A 24805-nucleotide genomic window follows, 5' to 3' on the forward strand; every position below is an offset into this window, starting at 1 on the left:
TCATGTATACCACATAACCTGATAAACTATCCCAAACCCACCCCCACCCCACGTTTAGTAAAAATCTACAGAGCCATTGTTATAAATTACAGAAACTTAAATTTTATTTATATAGATTTGTTTTATAAACCCAGTGTCGAGCACAGCGCCTTGTACGTAGTAGTTTCTTGGTAAAATGTGTGAATGAATGAATGAAAGAATCAAGTTAATGATGTGGTAGTGACTGTGCCTGGTTATAACATTTATAACTCTTTGAGAAGAATGTTCAATTTTCTATGAGATTATATTAAAGTTACTCTAGAGTCTTATTGTGCTGTAACTGCTAGGCATGGAGTTAAGAAACTTTAGGTCTCTCTGATCCCATCCACAGTAAATAGGGTGTCATCATTGTGTATTTACATCTACAGTGTGAACCATACTATAGTTTGAACAAAGCCCAGTAGTGAGAAAAGAAGGGGCCAAATGAGTAGTCTGTAAGTTAAACCTAAGAATAGCTTTAAGATGGGTAAATTTCCATGCCTTGACTATTTTGTTATCAGAAGAATTCCTTGGTTGTACAGCATTCTCATCCCTGATGGGAAATTGGGTCTTCTCAGAATTCGTTCACCTCTGCTATAGTCCCACAGCATCACTGAGAATGAAGATGCTCGATAAATACCCAGTGCAGTGTCTGTGATCTAAGATATGTAAGAATTGCAAGGCTTTGATAAAGGACTCGTTTCCCTACAGCGAAGGACAGCTATTAGTAATATTGTTATATTACTAACAAAAATACAGATCGATTCATTCATCCAAGAAATTCTTGCCTACCACATATGTATGTGGCACTGTGGAATATTACATTACCCAGTAGAAGTAAGATACCATTTTTCAAAAATTAGTACAAAGTAGAAAGTGATGATTGAAAAAGAGAGATTTGTTTAACTGGCCTGTTAATTACATATAGCATTTAGTTTTCAGAGCATTTTAATGGGTAAAATTTTATTTGATCATCACAACTACCAAATTAGATTAGACCTTTATTACCTTCCCAGTTTTACAAATATGCTAAAGTAAGTACATTGACACTGACACTATACAAGTTTTATTTTTATGCTTTTCTTTTATGTAGATTTGTATAATCAGAGAAGCATGAGAAGAATCATAAAATTTTGTCATATTTAACCTGGATAGATTCTCCATTGGAAAAGATTTGAAACAAAACTAAGAGAAAACGGAGAGAGGTTTTGCAACTTCATAATACAAATGCACAAAGAAAAGATATGGTGTTAGGACCTTTACTGACTTTTTTCTTTGTCTATAGCTGTTAGGATAATTACTACATATTCTGGCTTCAGTGTTTGCACTTAATGAGACCTACAATAAAAGTATGAGACAACTGATGCACCTCTTTATAAGCATTGGTACAGAGTTTAGTCACACAGATGACAGTTTTATGATTTGTATGTTGTAAATATGACATAGGAATTAAATGTCTTGCTTTAAAGATGGTTTGTTTAAGTCAGTTAGGTAGTATTTTCTGGTAAATTGATTCACAACTGCTTTTAAAATGTTTATTTTCTTTGGACCTATAAACCGTAGACATTAGGACTATAATGAAACATTAGGCTGGTAATGAAAAACACAGGTCCTGCCCTTCATTTACAGAACTATGGAGGATACAAACATATTAAAAGGCAACTATAAAAGCCTTAAAAAATATATTAGCAAATTTAATCTAGCAGTATATAAATAAGAGGAATATATTGTGACTAAGTGGTGTTTACCCTGACAATGCACCGTTGGTCCAACCCTGTAAAAGCCAATTAATTCACCATATTAACAGAATAAATAAGGAAAGTCTTATGACCATCTTAATAGATGCAGAAAAATCATTTGAAAAAATTCAATATCCATTCATGAGTTTAAAAAAAAATCCTAGGAGTAGAAAGGAACTTCTTCAAGAAAAAAGATTATCTACAAAAAACCTACAGCTAACATCATACTTTATGGTGAAAGACTGAATGCTTTCCCCCTAAAATTGGGAACAAGACAAGAATACCTGCTTTACCACTCCTGTTCGACATTGTGCTGCAGGTTCTAGCCAGTGCAGTAAGGTAAGAAAAAGAAATAAAACTGCGTATATTGACATAAGACGCAGTTGTCTTTTGTGACAGAAGTAACCCGAAAGAATTTACAAGAGAAGTTACTAAAACTGAGTTTAGCAAGATCATAGGACATAAGATCAGTGTACAAAAATCAATCAACCTTCATGTTTAGAGATTCTTATACCATAGTTTCACCATATTGTTAACAATTATTTTGTATAATTCCTACAAACAGGTATGATGGATGACTTTAAATCTTACTCAAATAAAGGCCTTTACTCCAAAAAAAAATCATCAAAATTAAAAAACAGTACGGTTTATAAAAGCATCAAAAACCTTGAAAAATTAGGTATAAATCTGTAGCGATTTGTATGCTAAAAACTACCAAACACCGATGAAAGAAATCAAAGAAGTCCTAAATAAGTGGAGCGAAAGACTCAGTATTTTTAAGATGTCAGTTCTCCCTAAATTGATTTATAGATTCAAAGCAATCCTAATCGAACTCCCATCTGGAGTTCTGGTAGAAATTGATAAACAGATTCTAAAATTTATATGGAAAAGCAAAGGAACTAGACTAGCCAAAACAATTTTGAAAAAGTTGGAAGAGCCGTGCTATCTGATTTCAAGATAAAGCAGGGGTTCTCAGCTAGGGATGATTTTGCCCCCTCTCTCCCAGGGAACATTTGGCTGTGTCTGGAAAGGTTTTTTAATGTCACAATTTGGAAAAAGGGGGAAGGGTGGTGCTACTGCTACTGGCATCTAGTGGGTAAAGGCTAAGAATGCTGCTAAACATCCTATAATGCATAGGACAGCCCCCCGGAAAAAAGAGTTATCTGGCCCAAAATATTGTTCATGTCACTGTGGAGAAAGCCTTCTGTAAAGCTACAGTAGTGATCAAGACGGTGTGATATTGGCACAAAGACAGGCACATCTATCAATGGAACAAAGTAGAGAAGCCAGAAATAGACCCACACATGTATGGTCAGTTGATTTTTGACAAAAAATTCAAAGGCACTTCAATGGTGAAAAGACCGTCTTTCATCAAATGGTGTTGGAACAACTGGACATTCATATGGGAAGAAAAAGTTGACCCGTACTTTACACTGTATTCAAAAATAACTCAAAGGATCATAGACTTAAATGTGAAATATAAAACTATAAAACTTCTGGAAGAAAACATAGGAGATAATCTTTGTGAACTTGATAAAGGTTTCTTAGATGTAATGTATAAAGCACAATCCAGAAAATAAAAACTTGATAAATGGAGCTTCACCAAAGTTTAAAACATCTGCTCTTCAAAAGACACTGTTAAGAAAATCCAGAGACAAGCTACAGATTGGGAGAAAATCATAAATCACTTTTATGCAAAATATATAAAGAACTCTAAAAACCCAATAATAAGAAAATAACCCAGTAGAAGAAGAGTGAGGAAAAGATTTGAATAGGTACTTCACCAAATCTATATAGATGACAAATAAGCACATGAAGTTTACTCAACCTCATTAATGAAACCCTACTCCAATGGGCTTAAAGAAAGGTCGAATAAATTGGCTCCCATTAGGAAATTCCACAGAGGATTGACACATCAATCTGAATGTTTAACAAAGTGGTAAAAGATACAGTTACTTTGGAAGGGAGGAGGAGCTCTCCACTCTGTTAATAGGGCAGACAGGCCCCTGGCTGGCCATGGGATGGATGCCAGCCCATCAAGCTACCTGCTTGACTGGGGCTGGCATGTCCAGTCTGCTGAGAGCATCTGTCCCAGCATTCCCAGCAAGGGTCCTAAAATTCACCCTGATTGGCCAGTTTAGGTCACATGATGAAGCAATGATTGGCCAGAAAATAGATTTATGCTGGTTAGTTTAAACCTGAGACACTTGTCCCAGCCCTTGAGTCATAGTGTTAGCTTCTTCCAAAGTTCAAGGGCTTTAATGGAGGCAGGGTGACTGCCCAAACTTCAGTAGATAGAAATTTTGAAAGGAAAAGGGAAAGAATGTTGGTGAGGCAGGCGTAGTGCCTACCGCACTCCATTACTGAGTTGCTCTAAGATGTTTAAATTGGTTTGAAGTCATGCTTAGTGACTTTCCATGTCTCAGCATTGTCATTGTTCCTCAGAAAGGAAGAAAATCTAAATTATATTTAGAAAAAGAAAACTAAGAACAAAAATCGAGAGCCTGTGTGAAACCATCAATTTCAATTTTCTTCCATGCATTTAACTATTACACAGTCACACAATGTGACCCTTCGTTTCTGTTTGTAAACATGATTGGAAAATAGCTCATTAAAAAAAAGAATTTGGAGGTTAGTGTTTAAAAATGTTACATATTTTGAAATTCTATGGCCGTCTTAACCATTTATGTATTCTGCAAGGAACACAATGCCAGTTTCCCTGTAACACTCTTTCCTGGCCGGGGGCCTTCTTCTTTGATCAGGACGTGCTCATGGAGCTCCTGGAACAGTGTGCAGACGGACTCTGGAAAGCCGAGCGCTATGAGCTGATCGCCGACATTTATAAGCTCATCATCCCCATCTACGAGAAGCGGAGGGATTTTGAGGTATCTGAGTGGTTTGTTTTCTCCCGTTTGAGAGGACAGTGGAGTGACACACATCCCCAGACATTCTTATATGCAGAGAGCGCAAGCAGGCCATTTGAGCAATGACCTCTGACCCTCCACGTGACACTGGCGGTCGCCACCCTCAGAGCCATCAGGTGTCACACCTCTACCCAGACCTCAAATCTCAAACGACAAGGGTTGGGAATTCTGGCACTCCACCTACATGGGAAAACAGTGACCCTTTCATCCTTGCTGGGCTGGGGAGGCCATCCAGTTTCTCTTAGCTAAGGAATGGAGTAGGAAAAGCAAAGACTACAAACATCATCAGAGGACTGAACTGGCTTACTGCACTGGAAATCCAGTGGGTCTTCAAGGTGCAGGATGGCCCTCTGGGTAGAAAACGAAACAGTTGGATAATGATCACTACAGTTGTGCTGTCAAAATGCATTCTTGATTTTCTTTGAAACTCAAGTCCAACGAATTTTCACCTATATAGTATCATTTCATTGTTATTTTAAAATAATTCTACTAGTTGCAAGTGGGAAGAAATGGGTTTCGTTCTGCTTTCCAGAGGCTGGCCCATCTGTATGACACACTGCACCGAGCCTACAGCAAGGTGACCGAGGTCATGCACTCAGGCCGAAGGCTTCTGGGGACATACTTCCGAGTAGCCTTCTTTGGACAGGTGAGCCTCCTCTCTGTTCTCGAGGCCGTCTCAAGTCCTTTTTTTCTTGTTTAAACTCTACCAAGTGGTATTTTGTAAATTTTCTGTTTTCTAGAAATGCTAATTTGATGAATTTGTCATGTTTAGTATGGTTCTTATCTTCCTCAGTAGTAAACTTTCTGCCTTTTTTTCTTTCTTCCTGTCTTTTCTTTATTACTTTCTTAAGGCAGCGGTAAGTTCTCCTTCCATAAGATATTCTTAGCGGCATCTTTGGTACTTCAGTGTGGTTTGCAAGTTTCCTTTTCAAGTCTGTATGTATATCTGTCCAGTCATTACAAACTCCAAAACAAAATTAACATTTTATTCCATTTACAGAAATAAATCACCTGTTTCCTTACACGTCTATACTGCATGTTTTAAACCAAAATTAAGACTTTCTGGTTTCCTTTGTCCCTGTGCTTCTCTGTCTTTTATAATACAATATCTCTGCAAGTAGATTTACCATTGTAATATTTCAGAAACCCTTTAGAAAAGGGGTCATTTAAATTTAACTGAAAGTTTAACCTCCAAGTCTCTAACATGATTAAATAGTATAAATTACAGTCCATTTATTCAGGGTGTGTGGTTTTCTATGAGCATTATATAACCTTCAATTTATCCTGTTATTTATTGTCTTTTATAACTTTATAGCAATACCAGTTTACAGACAGTGAAACAGATGTGGAGGTAATTACAGTAAATGCTTAAAAAGCAAGTAATGTAGTGAAATTACTGCATCTAAACTCCTAGTTTGATGTGGGTGTTTTTTGTTTCATGTTAGCCTGCATTTTTTTCTTTTATATACTGTGTTTTTTGCACCATTTTCTCTCTTTTATTTTAGATGAGAATTTTTTTTTTAATTTATTTCAAATATTAACCCAAATCCGGGCTTTTTAGTTTTCAACCTTTTTCACTTCCCATGCAATACTTAGCCTTCTTGTATCGAGACATGATTGGTGCTAAAACAGATGATGACTGGTGATAATGAAAATATTTCCTGATCTTATGCTACCTACAGCCCTTTAATGTTTGTCTCATCAGGAAGACAAAATAGAATTTACACCAACTTCACATAACTTTTGCCAGACCAGAATGCTTCCCTTTATGCCGTAAAATCCCAAGTAAACGGCAGAGATCAGGAGAAGGGATGTGTGTGCGTTTCTGAGGCCTGCAGATAGCAGGCTGTTGAGTCACGTCTTAGTGAGTTCTGCTCCTTGGGAATGTGAAACAGGCTTGAATCCCATGATTAGACTTCACCAAGGGAACACAGTCTTGAATCCCCAATCTTTCATTTCCCTCAACACTTAATGACAGCATTCTTGGATGAGTTTGCAATTTTGTGTTTCGCCTTTACCTTGCACCCAGACCTCACATTATTATCATTTTCCTTCCTATTCGGAAAGCGTGATTTTGTTTTTAGAATCATTCCCTTTTTTGTTGTTGTTAACGCCTGTAACAAAAGAATCCTTCCTGGGTGGTAAGCCTTGGGCTTATATTTGGGGATAGCTCTAATTGTGCTTTATGTCACAGGGATTCTTTGAAGATGAAGATGGAAAGGAGTATATCTACAAGGAACCCAAACTCACGCCTCTGTCAGAAATTTCTCAAAGACTCCTTAAACTTTACTCAGATAAATTTGGTTCTGAAAACGTCAAAATGATACAAGATTCTGGCAAGGTATGACTATGCTTGGAAATGTATTATAGCAATATAATATTGTTTTTTTGTGTATGATTGATCATATATTATATATTTATAAATGTGGTAGAAAAAAGAAGACCCAGGAAAAAGTTAAGAATAGTTGGCCTTGAGTGGCAAGTGTATTTTTTTTTCTTAATATCTTTCTGTGCGTCCCAGGTGTCTTTCATTAAGCAAACCTTTATTTCATAATTTTAAAGATATTATTTTACAAAATAATTAACATCTGAAGGGATATACTGTTTTTAGTCCAGCTATTTAGAAACTCTGTGAGAGTAGGGTCCTAGGTTCTGTTTGTCACTGTAGTTTTTGCTTGCACTTAGCACAGTGCCTGGCATGTTACTTGACACTCTGACTGACTGTTTGATATATGGACAGATGGATGGGCAGACAGAGAGACCAAGGAGTGAACTAATTAGCCAGCACATTTGTAGGAATGAGATCTACTTTCTACTTAGAGAGGCTGTCCTCTGCTGTATTGCTCTCATGAAAACCCTTTCTGAACGTACACGTTTTTCCTATATGCTTTTGTGTTCCACTGTCTTCAGGACATCTCCCGAGAGATGGGATCCCTTTGCTTTCTGAAACTCAGGCCAAGATAGAACTTCTGTTCTTTGCATTAAAAATGCTCTTCCTGCTCAGTTTCCCGCAGCAATAAGCTCTACCTCTTTCTCAGTTCATCCTTTTGGAGGATCCTTCGTTCATTTTTTTTGTCCTGAGCCCTGCTTTGGAGTCCCCAGTGTGTGGACTCTGTTTCCTTGGGGCCCTTCATTTTCTCCAGAGAAGACTCTTCCAGTCTCCTGCCCAGGTGGTAGGGAGGGGACAAGGGAGGGGGGAATTCTGAATTCTGGAGGCAGGGGATGAGCAAGGGCGAAGGTCCCACGTTCAGCTTGCAGTCTTTCACCTGCCCTCCCTGCATCCTGCTCTGTTCCTTGCCCCTGCTTTCTGCTAAGACTGGTGAACCCACTTAGACTCTTTCCAGACTGGTTTCTCCAAGGAACGGTCTCTTCTGTCTTGTGGGGCTGGGACTAGGGAAGGGAACCCGGGGTTCTGCCACCTCACATAGACTTTGGGCCACTTGCCACCCCACACGTCTCCTGATCACCGAAATCCTGGTCCTGGTCCTCTACAGATGCCAGTCTGTTCAGGCTGCCATAACAGATACCATAGACTGGGTGGCTTATAAACAACAGAAATTTATATCTCACTGTTCTGGAGGGTGGGAAGTCCAAGGTCAAGGCACCAGCAGATTCGGTGTCAGGTGAGGTTCTTCTAACTGCTTCACAGACTGCTGTCTTACTGCCGTGTCCTCACGTGGAGGAAGGGGTGAAGGAGCTCTGTGGGGTCCCTTTTATAAGGGCACTGATCCCATTCATGAAGGCTCTACCCTCCTGACCTAATCACCTCCTGCCTCCTAATACCGTCACGTTGAAGGTTAAGATTTCTGCATGAGAATTTTGGGGGAACGCAGACATTAAGTCTATCACAACAGGCTTTTGCAGGGTGGTCTGACTCCCCTGTTGCTGCCCCTCTCCATGGGAACTTGATCTGACTCCCCTGTTGCTGCCCCTCTCCATGGGAACTTGATCTGACTCCCCTGTTGCTGCCCCTCTCCATGGGAACTTGATCTGACTCCCCTGTTGCTGCCCCTCTCCATGGGAACTTGATCTGACTCCCCTGTTGCTGCCCCTCTCCATGGGAACTTGATCTGACTCCCCTGTTGCTGCCCCTCTCCATGGGAACTTGGAGTAGAACTTTCTCTCCCAAGTCAGGAAGTACATCTCCATGCACCTGCCTTCCAGATATTCATTAAACTCATCCACTGCTGTTCTGGCCTCTCTTCTTGGTCCTTGCTGGTTAATTCTATACTGTCATTTTAATAGAGTTGCACAAAGGAAAAGGGACAAACATACATTGTTGGTCCATTTTTAGCTGGAAACCTCAACACAACTTAAGACCTACTTCCTTTCTAGACCAAATCACTCAGGTCCAACTTGCCTTTTTCTCTGAAACCAAAACCTTTGTCTGGATCAAGCTGTGGCTTTAACCTTAACAACCTTCTGTCAAGGTTCTCACGCATTGGTTCTTCTTGCCCTTTTGATATGTGGTCCTTGATGCAGCAGCTGAAAGACGTCCTAGACCACCTTCTCTTCCTCAAACACCAGTCCTTTATTCCTTCTGCTGATGCACACATACAAGTTTGAAAGTGAAAACTAGGGAAACACCACTGAAAAATAGGCAAGAATCGTCATTTCCTCTGCTTTTAAATTGTTTCTGCTAAAGAAAGTGAAGTCTAAGAGGTTTGAATACAATTATAGTGATTGGCCAGATGGCCTTTTCTAAAAGAAAAATAACTCATGACTATGTATTTTCTGAACTTCTAGAGTTTAAGGCACTTGCACATCTGTTTTTCATGTTTCTTCACACACGTCTCTGTTAAGAGAACAGTGGTGCATGATAATTTGGGACCAGTAAACCCATCTTGATCTCAGTTGTTTGCCCTTATTCCAGGATCGTCTCCAAATTCTCTGTATGGTCATTTCTTTCATGTCCCCTTTTATTGCTCTAGAAGCTTAAAAACAAGATGTGCAAAGTTGATTTGTCTCCCTAATATATTAACTTTTGTTTTTGTATGGAAAGTGCCTATGTTTAATTTTCTAACATGTCACAGAAGTTAGAGCACCACGAGGTCTAGCCGTGTAGTTTTAAAAGCATTCATATGCTGAGTCTGTCAGGAACTAAATTTATAATCCGAGCAGTCTTAGATTAGTCTGTACCTGTATTAAATTAATTCATCTACATCTGTTTATTTCTAATCTATCTACAGATTAATTATGATTTGGGGACCTAGGCTTTAAACATTATTAGTAAAATAAACATTTCTGTCTCTAAGCCAAATATGTAAAAATACAGCTTAGAAAATAATCAGAGGAATCCAGACGAGGAGTCATTCCACACAAAAACTAGTATGATGTCTTCAAAAAAGTCAATGTCATGGAAAAAAAATAGTCTAGATTAAACAAGACTAAGGAGACATAACTAAATGTAAAATGCAATCATTGATTAGATTCTGGTTCAAACACAAATAGCTATAAATAATATTGAGAAATTCATCTCAACTTGGTATAGTTGGCACTATTAGGAAATTAGTGTTAATTTTGTTACATATGATGATGTATTGTGGTTATGGAGGAGAATATCCTCATGTTTAGGAGATGCTGGCTCAAGTGTCATGATGTGAACCACTTACTTTGAGATGCTTCAGCTAAAAAAAAGTCTACATATACGTGTGTGTGTGTGGATAGACACATATAAACAAATATAGCCAAGTATTAGCAATCGTTCTCAGTGGTGGGTATGTGGGTGTTCGTTGTACTATTTTTTTCAAACTTTTCTGAAATTTCCCAAAACTTTTACTAATACGAAGTGGAAAAACACAGCTTCGGCATGCTTTGGAGTCCTTTCAATAGCAATAACTATCTTCCATTTCCTTTATGCATTTAAAGGTCAACCCTAAGGATCTGGATTCCAAGTATGCGTATATCCAGGTGACTCATGTGATCCCATTCTTTGATGAGAAGGAATTGCAAGAAAGAAAAACGGAGTTTGAGAGATCTCACAACATTCGCCGCTTCATGTTTGAGATGCCCTTCACCCAGACTGGGAAAAGGCAGGGCGGCGTCGAGGAGCAGTGCAAACGGCGCACCATACTGACAGGTACAGTCTCCCTGGCCCCTTTGTTTAAGAATCACACCCAGACATCAGCCCAGATGTCAAGATAAAGAGCCCCCCAGAAGGGATCCAGAAGCATCTAGAATTGGAAGGGCCCTTCGAGCTTAGTTAACTTTCCTTACATATCCGTTTCAGCTTAACGTGTATGTAATGCTTGCTTTCGAATACTCATGACATTTTTCTATTTACCTATTTGTATTTTATTCTTCCACCAGACCAGAAGTTCATATCCAATGTCAGGTAACTTACCCTTTTTAGAATCTGGTGAAAACAGCTCAGAATGCTTTTGCACACAATTTCAAGTGATTTGCAGACTCTCTAGACCCATGGCCCCCCCAGGTCAAGAACCCCCACACACAGTGCTGCATCTGTGTCATGGGAAGAGACCCCTTACACACCAGCATGAGCCTGCTCAGAGATTCTAGGTGGGGTGAATAAATGGGACATGAGGCTGGACCCCACCCACGTAGTCTCTGAGTGGCTGGCCAACTTCAGCTTGGGCACCTCCAGTACCAGCAAGCTCACTGCATTCACAGGCTGCCCATTCAGCTGTGCCAGAGTGTTAATGGATCCTTTGGCACTGCCTAGCCATTGATCACCCACCCCCAGAGCTATGCTGTGCATTATCTCCCTGTTCCTGACAAGTGTAGAGTCATCTTGGGAGTGATTTCTACCTTCTTTAGGGGAGCTTGACTCCATCGCTCTTAGGGTTAGGGTCAGCAAATGACGGGTAACCTGAAATAAAACGCTTTCTTGACTTGAAAAAAAATTGGTGAGGAGGCTATTGAGAATGCCAGTTGTGTCTATATCTGCTATTGAAGCACATTTTTCAAAGAGTGGCCACACTTAAGTCGAACCTGGGAAGCACCCGCTGCTTGTCCAGCAGTGGATGTTGTCAAGTGTTCCGCCTGGGCGGGAACAGGGATCATTATAATAGTCAGTGAAAGGAGCACTGAGGATGGCGTGTTTCAGGTGGGGCTCCACCCTCGCCACTGGACAGTACACTTTAAGTGGGTGAACTGTGTGGTGTGTGATTTATGTCTCAGTAAAGCTGTTAACCAGGGAAGGAATATGGTTCATAATGAAATAGCTCAGAACAGCATATTGCACAGGATTTTTCACCATTCTTATGAGGGAACTGAGATAAAAATTAAAATACAAAACCCCCCGCCCAAAACCCTACATTCTTAAAGAAGGAGTCTCTGCTCCTGCTTTTAGAATAATAAGATAACATGTAAGGCACAAACAATATTGGCCTCTAAAACATTAGCCCCTCCCCATAGGTAAATGAATTGTTTTTCTAATGGACACAGGAGCAAATTCTTACTAAGCAAAATAACTGCCTTTCTAGGTGGAGTCATTTGATGAGAATTACCAGCTTACCACGTTTATCTCTACAGCTGTGATGACCTCAGATCAGTGCTTATCGAAGGTTGTTCCTGGCAACATCAGCAGCATCAGCCTCACCTGGGAACTTGTTAGAAATGCAGATTCTTGGGCTCCACCCAGACCTTCTGAATCGAGGACTCTCGGGGTGGGGCCCAGATGGTTGTGCTTAACCAAGCCTTCCAGGTGATTGTGATGCCACTCAAGTTTGAGAACTGCTGATTTAAATAAACCTAGCTCACTGATGAGTCAAGGTCAGGATGTTTTATTAGGATTATTCTGCTCGGGTAGCATACTGATTCATGAACAGTTACCATGAGGTGCTTTCCCTGGCCAGTTTCCCGCTTCGTCACAGAAATGTTTTTGATTAGATAACAGGCTAGAGCAAAGCTCTGTACCTGCCAGAGCAGAGGGGACAAAGAGTAACCCCACTGCAGAGAGAGGCAAAGTAGACACAGGGGCTGTTGGCTTGGGAAATAACCACCTTGAGAAGGTGTGGGCAGTGCAGAGCCTGGGCCTGGGTCCTGTAGACCCAGTCACATCCTCACTGTGTGACCTTGGGCAGGTCACTTAACCTCTCTGCACCTTAGTTTTTCATCTGTAAAAAGGGATTTGTACTATCCATCTGGTGTCAAAGAATTCTGTAAATTATGCCCAGGTGGGGAAAGAATGTACTTCATTTTGCCACATCTCACCCACCATTGAGCTCCTTGCCTTTTGAGGTTGGTGATGAGCAAAAAGAGATTATAATACAACACAACACCAAAAAGGGGTGCAGTTTTTGCCCTGAAAGATTCTCAGAATTTCAGAAGGATAATTACTGGGTAGTGTAAAGATTTAGAGAAGGGGTTATAAAAATGCTATTAAGAGCCTATAAACTACATCAGCCTTCAGTTAAAGACACACAGACCAGGATATTCTGAAGACTTTGAATTTGAGAGTTTTCCCTTGTGTTATTAATCCCTTAGGTTCTCCTTCCGCTGCATTGCTTCAGAGCTGACCTCCGGCCTTCTGAGTTGTCGGGGAGCCCCTGCCCTCCCTGCCCTCTGAACCCAGACTGGCTCACTTTCCTGGATAGTTTAGTCAGTTAGCTGCAGTTGTGGAATCATTTGAAAAACCTAATGATTGCCCTCCAGGCCCCCTCGGTGTAAATTCCTGAGCCTGCCTCCCTACGTGATCCCCTCTGTTCCTTCTTTCGTGGAACTCATTCCATGGAGTTTCTTCCCGGTCACTGTTCCAGAGTCTTCCAAATCATGTCCAGACTCCTACTCAGGTTGGAAGTATTCTCCCACCCGTCACCCTCTGTTCAGTCTAACCAGACCGTACGCCCACCCGCGCTTCTCAGCCGTCTCTTCCTCGTCCTCCTGCCTGAAGGGCTGCAGATCCCTGGTGTGGGCCGTTGATTAATAACACGGTGGCTCACTCAGTCCACCACCTAATTTTCCACCTTCCAGGCCAGTTTGCTCTTTCTTTTAGCCATTTGGGCAGTAGTAACACATTCTTCAGTTCAGCTAAATTCATTGAGCACAGGCAGTGTTCCAACTTGGCATATCAACAAAACAGAGCTCTCTGGCTTGTGCAGCTTAGACTCTAGCAGGAGGAGACAGATGATAAACAGTAAATATAATGGGTAAATGTATCTGTGTTGGAAGGTAATACATGTTCTGGACAAAAGCAAAGGGGGTTGGAATTGTGGGGTTGGGGGCAGGGGGGCTGCAGTTTCATGGCATGGCCAGGGTAGGTTTCACTGACAGTCCAGACTTGAAGGAGTTGAGGGAGCAGGCCCTGCACATGTCTGGAGGGAGAAGGCGCCGTCGGGGCAGAGGCCAGCGGCAGGGGTCCCTGTGCCCGGCACATTCAGGGGACGACCAGCAGGCAGGCGTGGCTGGCGCTGAGTGAGCCCCAGTGAGAGGAGAGATGAGGCCAGCAAGGAAGGCGGGGGCCAGGGCAGTCCCAGATTGCATGGACCTGGGAGGCTCACGCACAGACTCAGAGTTTTCTGTATCATTACACCCCTCCTTTGCCTCTTTCACTCTCCAGTTAACCATCGTAAGGAGCGGTGACTCAGGACTGTTTTGGCTGAGTGAAATCGGCGTACTGTGGACATCTCACAGACATCCTTGGAGTTGATTTTTCTCTCTGAAATAATGGCGCTACCGCACTGTGGCACTCAAAAACACTGTGATCATACTAATCACGTGTGTTTGGACATGGCTGTTAGCCTCATAAAACGTGTGTCCTGACAAGTGAGAATGCAGTGGCCCTCCCCTCTGTAAAGCGTGTCAGTCTGTCACATCCGAGTTCACCTCTGGCCGGAGGACCGTGTCCCGTCTCCCTGGCTGATAAACAGCAGCATCTAGTTCTTGTCACGTGTCAAAGGAGCCTTCAGCCCGAAGAGGTCTTGCCAGTCCCAGTGTTGCCGCTTAAAAACTCTGTGTCCACACGGAACACAGAAGAAATAGTAGACACAGACCCTTGGCCTTAGATTGATAAAACATGTAGCGACTAGAACAGGCCTGTAAGTGTGTGACAAACAAGGTTGCATCACGTTGAATGTCTTTTCCAGCCTTGGTCAGACTCTGGGTAGCCCGAGGGAACTCTGTGTTTTGCAGGGAGCTGGGCTTTCTCATTTTGTGATCAGTCCTTTTTGAGTAAACCCTCCCCAGCCACTTAGTAAATAGTAAAGAATCCAAACATAACACTTCCATCTTACTTTAGCTTTGTTAAAAAATAAAATAAGCTTTTAAGCATATATCTACCTGTCTGTCCATAAATATATATTAAATAAGAATATTATAGATTTTTACATATACCATATAAGCAAAAAGGTAGAAATGTGAAATAGTACCAGATTGGAATCAGTTATTTTTCTGTTCTTTTTTTTTTTTTTAATAAATTTATTTTATTTTATGTATTTATTTTTGGCTGCGTTGGGTCTTTGTTGCAGTATGCAGGCTTCTCATTGCGGTGGCTTCTCTTGTTGCGGAGCACGGGCTCCAGGTGCCCAGGCTCAGTAGTTGTGGCTCGCAGGCTCTAGAGCGCAGGCTCAGTAGTTGTGGTGCACAGGCTTAGTTGCTCCGCAGCATGTGGGATCTTCCCAGACCAGGGCTCGAACCCGTGTCCCCTGAGTTGGTAGGCAGATTCTTAACCCTGTGCCTCCAGGAAAGCCTTTCTGTTCTTTTTTAAATGAACTCTTTGGTGTTGATATGTTCAGGTGTCTTATTATAAGAAAGGAAAACAATATCGAGTGGTGCCTTTTTTGGTTAAAAAAAAAAAAAATTAAATATTTTTATTTAATGTTTTTGAATCACTTAAAAGTTTTAAAATATCTTTATTATTATGCAACTCAAAGAGTTTGTGAATTTCTGCTTCATAAAATACTTTGCTTGGAAATATATCTCATGTTATTTTTCATTGATTTCTCTGGCTGTACAAACTTAAGCATGTGATTCAAAGTTGTTCTATGGCTCAAGCATATTTCTGTGGAACTCTTTTCTGGACTTAATTTATTATATGATATCTCAAAACTGTTTATTTAGTCTTTTTTATATTTGCAAAGCCATCTTATACCTACTAGCTCATTCAGCTCTCATAATTTCCAAGGAAGTAGTGCATTTATGGGCGAGAAAATTGAGCAGGGAATGATAGAGTGATTTCTTCAAAGACAAACTTCTCGTATTAAAGTTAACAAGAACCCAACTCTCTTGACTTTATGTGATGCCTGTCATTAGACATGCACAACGATAAACGAGGACAGTATTCTCATTCCACGAAATACTGGCATGTGACCTAGGCAAGCTCTGGGTTTCTTATCTGTAGAATGGGAGTAATGATCACTTCTACCTCAGTACTGGTGAAGCACGTGCAAGCTGTGGACTCATTCTAGGCCGTGTTCCTCCACAGCCATACACTGCTTCCCTTACGTGAAGAAGCGGATCCCCGTCATGTACCAGCACCACACGGACCTGAACCCCATCGAGGTGGCCATTGACGAGATGAGTAAGAAGGTGGCCGAGCTCCGGCAGCTGTGCTCCTCGGCCGAAGTGGACATGATCAAACTGCAGCTCAAACTCCAGGGCAGTGTGAGCGTCCAGGTGAGCCGGACGCCGGACCAAGCAAACCACAGGGCAACAGAGAACAGATCCTTAGACCTTGGGAAATTTTAGGTCATTCACACCAGCAAGGTCCAGTGTAGATCCCTGGCTTTATCAGGTGATCCCCGTTACCTCCCTTCAATATTTGTGCAGTTTCTCCTGATACCAGAGGGGCGGTAGCCTTGGGGCTACAAGAGTGTCATTCTCACCAAGTTGTCTGCCAGGGGTAGGAGATGGCTCTCCATACAACCTGGTTTTTCAGTAATTTGAGGAATTCTGGGTGCCTGATTGGAAGCATAAAGACTCTTTTAAATATAAAGAAGTGTGGATAGCTATAGGTTTTCTTATAAAACTATTGTTTTCTGGTTTCTATGAAAATTGCACCTGAAAAAGTACATTAAGTTTCACTCTCTTAATGGTATCTTTTATTAACAAAATTATTCATTTTAATATAGCCCAGCTAATCAATTTTTCCTTTATTTGTGTGTCCTCTTTAAGAAATCTGTGTCAGAGATATTCTCTGTTTTCTTTGTTTAGATTCATGTGTAGGTGTGCAATCTATCTGAATTGGTTTTTGTATGCAGTAGCATATAGGGGGTCAAGACATTTTTTTTCCTATAGCTGTTCAAGTGATGTGTACCATTTATGGACAAAGTCATCCTGGATCTAGGTGCTGATTACACAAATATGTTCAGTTTGTGAAAATTTATCAAGCTAAACACTTATGATATATGCACCTTTATGTTTGTATAGTGCACTTCAATCATAGGGGTTTTTTTTCAGGTATTTTACTTATATGATTTCCTAAGAAGTTAGTAGATGTTAAATCACTCCCTCCAGGGACCAGCATGCTTCTTGCTTTATTGATGTTTTTAAATGTATATAAATAACTCTAGCATCTGCTTTATGTATATGTATATATTCCCATATCCAACTATTTTCTCTTTCTGGAAGGGTGTGTTTATGAAAGTTACATATAGATTGTAATACAATGGTTTCATTTCCTGAAGTCAGTTTTTGTCAACTTTTTATCAGATCCACGCTGAGCTGTTACCTAACATTTTTCTAAATGTCATTCACTGCAAAAGTATTCACAGATGCTTTCAACCTCTTCCCTTATGGCCCAAAAGACTAATGTGCCAAAATAAGTTATCAAGCGAATATGATAAATATTCTAGCCACACGACTGATTAGATAACGGGCCAGAGGCCAAAGTTTTCTGCAGCCTAAAACAAAACCTGACCTGGGAACATCCAGCCTCTATCTAAGGCCAGTGGAGGAGTGTGTGTGCCAGTAAGGGATGGGGCTGGACAGCTCCAGCCTTCTAAAGGGCAAACTGTGCCCTACCATTTGATAGTGACCTTGAGGGGTTTTTTTGTTTCGTTTTGTTTTTTTAATTTAATTTTATTTATTTACTCTTTATACAGCAGGTTCTTATTAGTTATCCATTTCATGCATATTAGTGTATACATGTCAATCCCAATCTCCCAATTCATCCCACCACCACCCCCCGCCACTTTCCCCCCTTGGTGTCCATACGTTTGTTCTCTACATCTGTGTCTCTATTTCTGCCCTGCAAACCGGTTCATCTGTACCATTTTTCTAGATTCCACATATATGCGTTAATATACGATATTTGTTTTTCTCTTTCTGACTTCACTCCGTATGACAGTCTCTAGGAGTGACCTTAGAGTTTTATAAATGCCCAATCATCTTTAAAAGCAAAGAATTCCATGATGAAATGAGGAGATTAAGTTTATACACATGCACCCTCCAGGGTAACAACAAAGCTGGAGTCAGGGGAAATGAACTTTATTGTTTTATTTGTGTGTTTCTTTAATTCTTCCACCAAGAGCCTCTGGGGTTGCTGTTGTACAGGACAGAGACATCAGGTGGCTCCGTGATTCTGCACTCCACTCCAAGATCTTGTTATGCTGGACTTTATGAAGTCTCATCAGCTTCCCTTCTGCATCTTCTTAAAACTGAACATATGTATCGTTTTGGATAATTCTTCATTTGGGTTACCTTTAGGTTGTTAACATAGCTCTCCACACATATCCAGTAATCATATCCAGTTATCACCAAGGGTTAGCTAGTTGTCCCTGTCTCAGAGGGCCCCACCTCTAATGTCTGTGCCCCCCCTCTCCCCACCTCTGGTGTGAATTCTCTCGGCTCAGTTACTGTGCAAGTCCTGTACACTGTGGACCAGGACCACGGCCCATCCCCTTCCCCGACAGCCACAGACGAGACAGACAGCCCTCCCTACTTACCTTCCAAGTCCACCAGACCTCCTAGGAAAAATCATGCACTAATCACATGGTCAGGACCTTTCCCAAGATGTCTCAGGTGCCTGGAACTTTCTCCTTCCCATCCAGTGTGTCTAACCTTCTTTCAACACTCCCACGTTTCCTGACTTACCCAACCTCAGAGAACTCTTCTTGGTGAATTAAAGGAGACATGCAGGGCTCTGGTTCATTCATCCTGTTGCTAAATGCCCCAAATCTTTGTCTTTCCAGCCCAGCTGAATGGTTAGTTCATTTGAGGATAGCAGATCAGCTTGCCCATGTCTATCTACATAATTCCATGAGGTGAACAGTTGGTTTTTTAAAACTGGCTCATATGCTTAATTTTTCAATTTTCATTGCACTCACCAGATTGACCTCTTAGTTCAGTGTCATGTAGCACGAATACCAGTTGGAAGACTTGGGCTGTGATCTCAGGTGTTTTGCTTATTGGCTATTCGACCTTGAACGGGTCCTTAAGTTTTCCAAGCATTGGTTCTTCCTACATAAAATGAACCAGCATCACAAGTGCCCTAAGGATGACTGAGATGATAAAATCAAATAGCTTATAACATCATGAGCTTTATTCATGGTTTCCTCTTTGGGGTCCTAAGTTCCTGGAGGGCAGAGGTCATGACTGACTCACTCAAGCAGCATTTTTAGCAAATGCCAACTGAAACTAAATTAATGATAATTGGTATTTTCTTCAAAACGTAATTTAAAATCTTTGTTCTTTATCCAGGTCAATGCTGGTCCACTAGCATATGCCCGAGCTTTCTTAGACGACACAAACACAAAAAGATACCCTGACAATAAAGTGAAGTTGCTTAAAGAAGTTTTCAGGTAAGCACACGGGAAGTGTCTCCTTTTCTTCAAGTACTGATCGTTTCTGTGCTCACTCAAGAAAGAGATCCTATCAGTGGGACTCATCCTTTGTTCTGTACATGCCTTGATTTCCCTCTCCCACACCTTTCCAGGCAATTTGTGGAAGCTTGCGGTCAAGCCTTAGCGGTAAATGAACGGCTGATCAAAGAGGACCAGTTAGAGTATCAGGAGGAAATGAAGGCCAACTACAGGGAAATGACAAAAGAGCTTTCTGAAATCATGCATGAGCAGGTAGGTGCCACCCTGGAGTGCTTCTCATTTTTAGGGAGCACACATCAGTTGGGGTCTCAGGTGCCCCCAATGATGGCCTAAACCCTCCGACATCCTTCTGGAATTTTGCTATCTGAAGGACAGTGTAGCATGCTGCACTGCCGCTACTACCTAACCGTGGGTACTCGGGGAGCGGCTAACATTGTGCTCACCCGTCACTGTCTAATATGACCAGAGGAGACCAGCACCCTCCTCCTCTTTATCACTTAATCTAGCTCAAAAACACCTCACGTTAAAAAAAATACCAATACCGTTCCTGGAAGTTTCTTTATTCACCCAGTCCTTTGGAAGAACAGAGTTTACCAGCCTAGTTTAAGGAATTCTCTGTTGCAGTAAGTGTCTTTCACCATTTAAAAAGATAGGGTCGTTCAGTTTTTTACTGTTTACAGCTGACCTGGGTGCCCTCGTGGGTTCCTCAAGGCTACTTCTTTATTCCTTGTCATTGTGGGCAGCTTTCCTGATTGCACTGCTACCATCGTCTTCCTGTATGAACTCCTTTTGGTAGGATTACATATGTGGGCTCAGTAGTCATCGGGGGGACAGCTGCCCAGGGAACTGAGTGAATCTTAAAGGCCACCTCCTCTTGCTTCCTGAGGGGTCTGTTCTCCACCAGCCACAACGACTTCTTCTGAGTCACGGACTCAGTCTTTGTGATTAGTGTTGGCACCTTGATAGCACATGACTGCTTCTGTCTGTTCCCTACGGTACTTTCATTCTCGCAAAATGGAAGCCAGGACCATTTGTGTCAGTTAACATACCATGTGATGATTTAGTGAGAAGGATCCTGTTGTAGGAAACTAACTTCAATGTCTAAGCTTTAACTTGCTTTTTTTTCTCCTCCATGCTCACACATTCAGATGGGATGGTAATGTCATTTTTTAATTTTATTTCTCTGGATCTTGATAACTGGCTCACATAAAGTTATTACTGAGTTTGGGCAACTGCAGACATTGACATAATGACCATGCACGTGCAAAAAGAAGCCCTCTTCTGGGCATTTAGAAAAGTAGGAAAACAAAATTGAATAAACATGTGAATCATTAAGCAGAAAGAGAGGGTCTCATGGGAACAAGTTTTTGGAGAAAGCTCAAGGTCTTTTCCATGGGGCCTCCAGACAGGATGGAGAGCTTGATCAGTGGGTGCCAGCATTTGGCACTAGAAAAGATGAAAGTAGGAAGAAAATTGTGGGCTGAGAATATTAAAATAAACTCCCAGATTGTATGGACACAATGCCATGCCGTGCTCTAAACTACACCTTGAACTTTCCATTATCTCAACAATTGTGAAGATTAAACTTTGAACCCTTGAGCGAAAAGAGTCATGACCTGGAGTAGACTTGCTTTTGGATTTTCCAGGGGAGCCTCTGAGTGTGTCTGTTCTTCTCAGTTTCCACCTGGCAATAGCTCAAGTCTTGCACTTAGAATTCTTCCTTGCGTTACTGAGCGTGAAGGAGACTTGATCAGGGTCAGCGAGGCAGCCACTCTCTTGCTCCCAGGATAGAAATCTGTAAGACCCTAAGAGAAGGAGCTGGTAGAGAACACCCGATGCTCCAGACTCAATTAAAAACGACTTTTCCAGGGGACAAGGCCAGGTCGTGTCCCCATCAAGTACGTGTAGGATAGGCCTCAAGGTGCCTTATAATCTGGTGAGGTTAGAAGACTCTCTACTCACTAACCTGGAAAGGAAACAAAACATGTTGTTCTTGACCTTCTCCTTAAAATCCTGATCTGAAAAACGTCATTTATGAGGTGAGCTAACACGCTCCCTCTGCAAACCGCCAAAGCCAAGCTCTCTGAGGGCACCACCACTCACAGTAACAGTGGCCACTGGATGATAAATGTGAGAAGTGTCATTTGGAGCAGTTTACGCTTGGGTAACCTTGTGTTTCTGTGCCTCGAGATTTGCCCCCTGGAGGAGAAGACCAGCGTTTTGCCGAATTCCCTTCACATCTTCAACGCCATCAGTGGGACTCCAACGAGCACGCTGGTTCACGGCATGACCAGCTCGTCCTCCGTGGTGTGACGTCACCTCGTGGACCGCGTGTGGGGACTTGCTTTGTCATTTGCAAACTCAGGATGATCTCCAGAGCTAATCACTGGGCACGTGCAGGACACGGGAGACCGAGCACAGGGAACGGTCGAGGGGAATGCGGGAGGAGGGGAATGAGGAGCCGTGTTATTTCGTTTCATGGCAGATTTTCTGGAGGAGTCCTAAGAGAGTGCACATATTTTTTTAAACCTTGCTGGCAATATTCAACATTTTCATTATGTCTTAACAGAGGTATGTGGTGGACACTCTTAAGCTGGAGTTAAATTTTATTCTTCCTTACAGAGTAGTATTAAAAATCAACGGCCTGGAGAAAACAAGTATTCTGGAATGTACATAGCACTGAAATCGAGGCTGGGGTAACCTTTTGCCTCTAGGCTAAGCTGGAAAATCTTGAAAATATTTTTTTTTTTTTCCTGTGGCACATTCAGGTTGAATACAAGAACTATTTTTGTGACTAGTTTTTGATGACCTAAGGGAACCGACCATTGTAATTTTTGTACCAGTGAACCCGGAGGTTTAGTGCTTTTATACTCATTTACTTGCATTTAAAAAATATGAAAGCTTAAGAAACTATGTGAGCTTAGGACTAGTCAAGCGGTTTAGAACCAAAGGCCTGTATTAATAAACACAACTATGCTAAACATTTAAAGTAGTACAGTATACTGTTATGTACATAGAGTTTGTTAATACAGTCTTGGCATTGTGTACATACACGTATGACATTTCTACATTTTTAATACTCACATCAGCTTCCGCATAAAGTTTAATTGTGACAGATTTGTGTTGTTCTTAGTATATGCAATACACTTGACTTTACTGTTTTATTCTTGTACATAAAAAAAAGTGCAATATGGAGATGTATACAGTCTTTGCTATGGTTAGGTTTATAAACTCTTTTAAAAATTTCATCCTTTTGCCAAAACGGTGGAGTATGTCATTGGTAAATCATAAACCCTGTGGTGAATAGTGGTGTAATGTAAAGCTTTCACCATGTTATATTTTCTTTTCAGACATTAATTTAGTAATTTTATATTTGGGAAAAATAAAGGTTTTTAATTTTATTTAACTAGAATCTCTGCCCTGCTGTAATTAAACATTCTGTACCACAGCTGTATTAAAAATAACATTGCTGATTTTCCGGTAGTGAGTATTGGGTATTTATTGTCTGACAGTCCTAAGAGGGGCAGGATATTGAAATATTTGGGGGTGAAATAATGTGGTAAATGAAATACCTAAGGGGGAAAAAAAGAGGGTAGGTAGATGACAAATGTTGGTAATTGTGGAAGCTGAGGCTGGGTGCATGGGAATCATTGTACCCGTTTCTCTGCCTTTGTGTAAGTTTCCATGGTACAGATTTCAAGAGGCAGGGCTAGGGGCCAGATCTTCCAGAGGATGTGGATAAATGCTTTGTTTCACTGCAGTCTGGCTCTGAAGTCTACTGGTTGTTCTCAAGTACACATAGACACGTTAATACTTCTGTCGTTTCCTCTTCAACTGCACCAAGGTCTCCATCTTTATCATCTCCCTGCTTGCTTTGAAGGTGAGTACTCTGGGATGAGGTGGTCATTTATCCCAGCAGTGCATCAGTGGCCAGGTGTGCACACACTCCCTGTGCCCTACATCATCATAAACGCTGAAGCCGAGTCAAGTGATGCCTCAGACTGCAGGTGCTGGTCTGCAGTCTGCCTGTGGTGTGCCCAGGGACCCAGCAGAGGAGCCACTCAGCCCCAGAGTTCCAGTGATGGAAGCAAGAGGAGTCTTTCACAAGAGATAAAATAGCTGGTTTTCCTACTTGAAGGGTTTTGGAGGCTGTCTTTTTTCATAACCAGTTGAGGAAGGAAATCATGATGCTGTGTACATCCTGAGCACCCAGATGCCAAGGATCTTTTGGTGTCTTTGGAACATTCTCTATCAGTGGGCAAGGCTGTATTTTACAGATGGCGACAAGGTCATGAAGAAGAGATGTGAGGAGTTACGTCAACTCACCAGGCTTCAGCCCATTCATTAGTGGATCCAGACTTAGGGCTTGAGAAGATTCTCTGTGATTGCCCTGAGTCTCTGACGTCTCAGCCCCGTGTAATAAACCTTGACTGTCCCTAACACCAGCAGGGATAGGTATAAGAGTTTGTCTCCCTTGTTGCCGAGCTGGATTTCCTGGTCACAAATGCCTCATTTAGAAGCCATAAAATGCAAGTCATCGTGCAGTAAGATAAATACATCTAGAAAGAGATAACTTGCTACCTTGTGGTTAAACTTGGAAAGTAGTTTGTACAGATTTCATGTCAGATAAGATTCAGCTTGGAAGGTGACCAGCCCTCACTAATTACAACAGTGGAGAAAGGAACCATCTCTAAGATGAAGACATCTATTGACCCTGCACTGAAACACATTCACATCAATTAAAAACCTCATTTAGTTTAGGCATAAAATTTTAATTTTGGTATAAAGTTACACATTAAAGTAGTAGTTTATTGGGGAAAATTGTGTTTTTTAACATTAAGAAATCTTTATTGCTAGTTTTCAATAAATTTTTAAATGTTTTCCATAGATCTTATTTATTCTTTTTTTTTATTGAGGTAAAATATACATAACATGAAATTTACCATTTTAATCATTTTTAAGTGTACAGTTCAGTGGCATTAAGTACATTCTTATTGTTGTGCAACCATCACCACCATTTATCTACAGAACTTTTTCATATTCCCAAACAAAAACTGTACTCATTAAACAAGAACTCCCTATTCCCCGTTTGGGAAAATTCTTTGAAGTAACTTCGGAATTAAAACACTATTTAGTACTTTATCAGGGATATTTGCCACCTGGGAACTAACTAACTGTAGGTAGTATACATAAATAAAGTCAGCCCCTTGCATGGAGAAAGCTGTTGAGAGTAGGGATATGAAATTAAAAGGTGACTTATGTAATAATCATTGGGATTTACATAACCATATGTCAGAGTTACTCAGTGTAGAAACTCCGTTTAAAAACATTTTGATTTCCATCAACAGGGGATTGTTTGCATAAACTATTGTACATGTACACAGTGACTCCACTGTGTAGCTCT

At 41.2% G+C, this 24805-nt stretch overlaps 1 protein-coding gene across 21 annotated transcripts in view; it reads left to right on the forward strand.

The window, feature by feature from the left end:
- The window catches only part of DOCK9 (dedicator of cytokinesis 9), a 324890-nt gene extending 300600 nt beyond the window's left edge, over positions 1-24290 (forward strand). For 12 of the 21 annotated variants that reach the window (XM_082434573.1, XM_082434572.1, XM_082434576.1 and 9 more), the window contains 9 exons: positions 4520-4642; positions 5214-5327; positions 5997-6032; positions 6876-7022; positions 10550-10760; positions 16065-16255; positions 19280-19380; positions 19515-19653; positions 21592-22877. In XM_082434573.1, the coding sequence (XP_082290699.1) occupies positions 4520-4642; positions 5214-5327; positions 5997-6032; positions 6876-7022; positions 10550-10760; positions 16065-16255; positions 19280-19380; positions 19515-19653; positions 21592-21714 (1185 nt within the window). In that variant the 3' untranslated portion in view covers positions 21715-22877. The other 9 variants (XM_082434581.1, XM_082434579.1, XM_082434565.1 and 6 more) reach the window with 5 other exon arrangements.
- The last annotated feature ends 515 nt before the right edge of the window (positions 24291-24805 follow it).

The sequence above is a fragment of the Balaenoptera physalus genome, assembly GCF_965194825.1.
Source record: "Balaenoptera physalus genome assembly, chromosome: 18".
Lineage (NCBI taxonomy): Eukaryota > Metazoa > Chordata > Mammalia > Artiodactyla > Balaenopteridae > Balaenoptera > Balaenoptera physalus.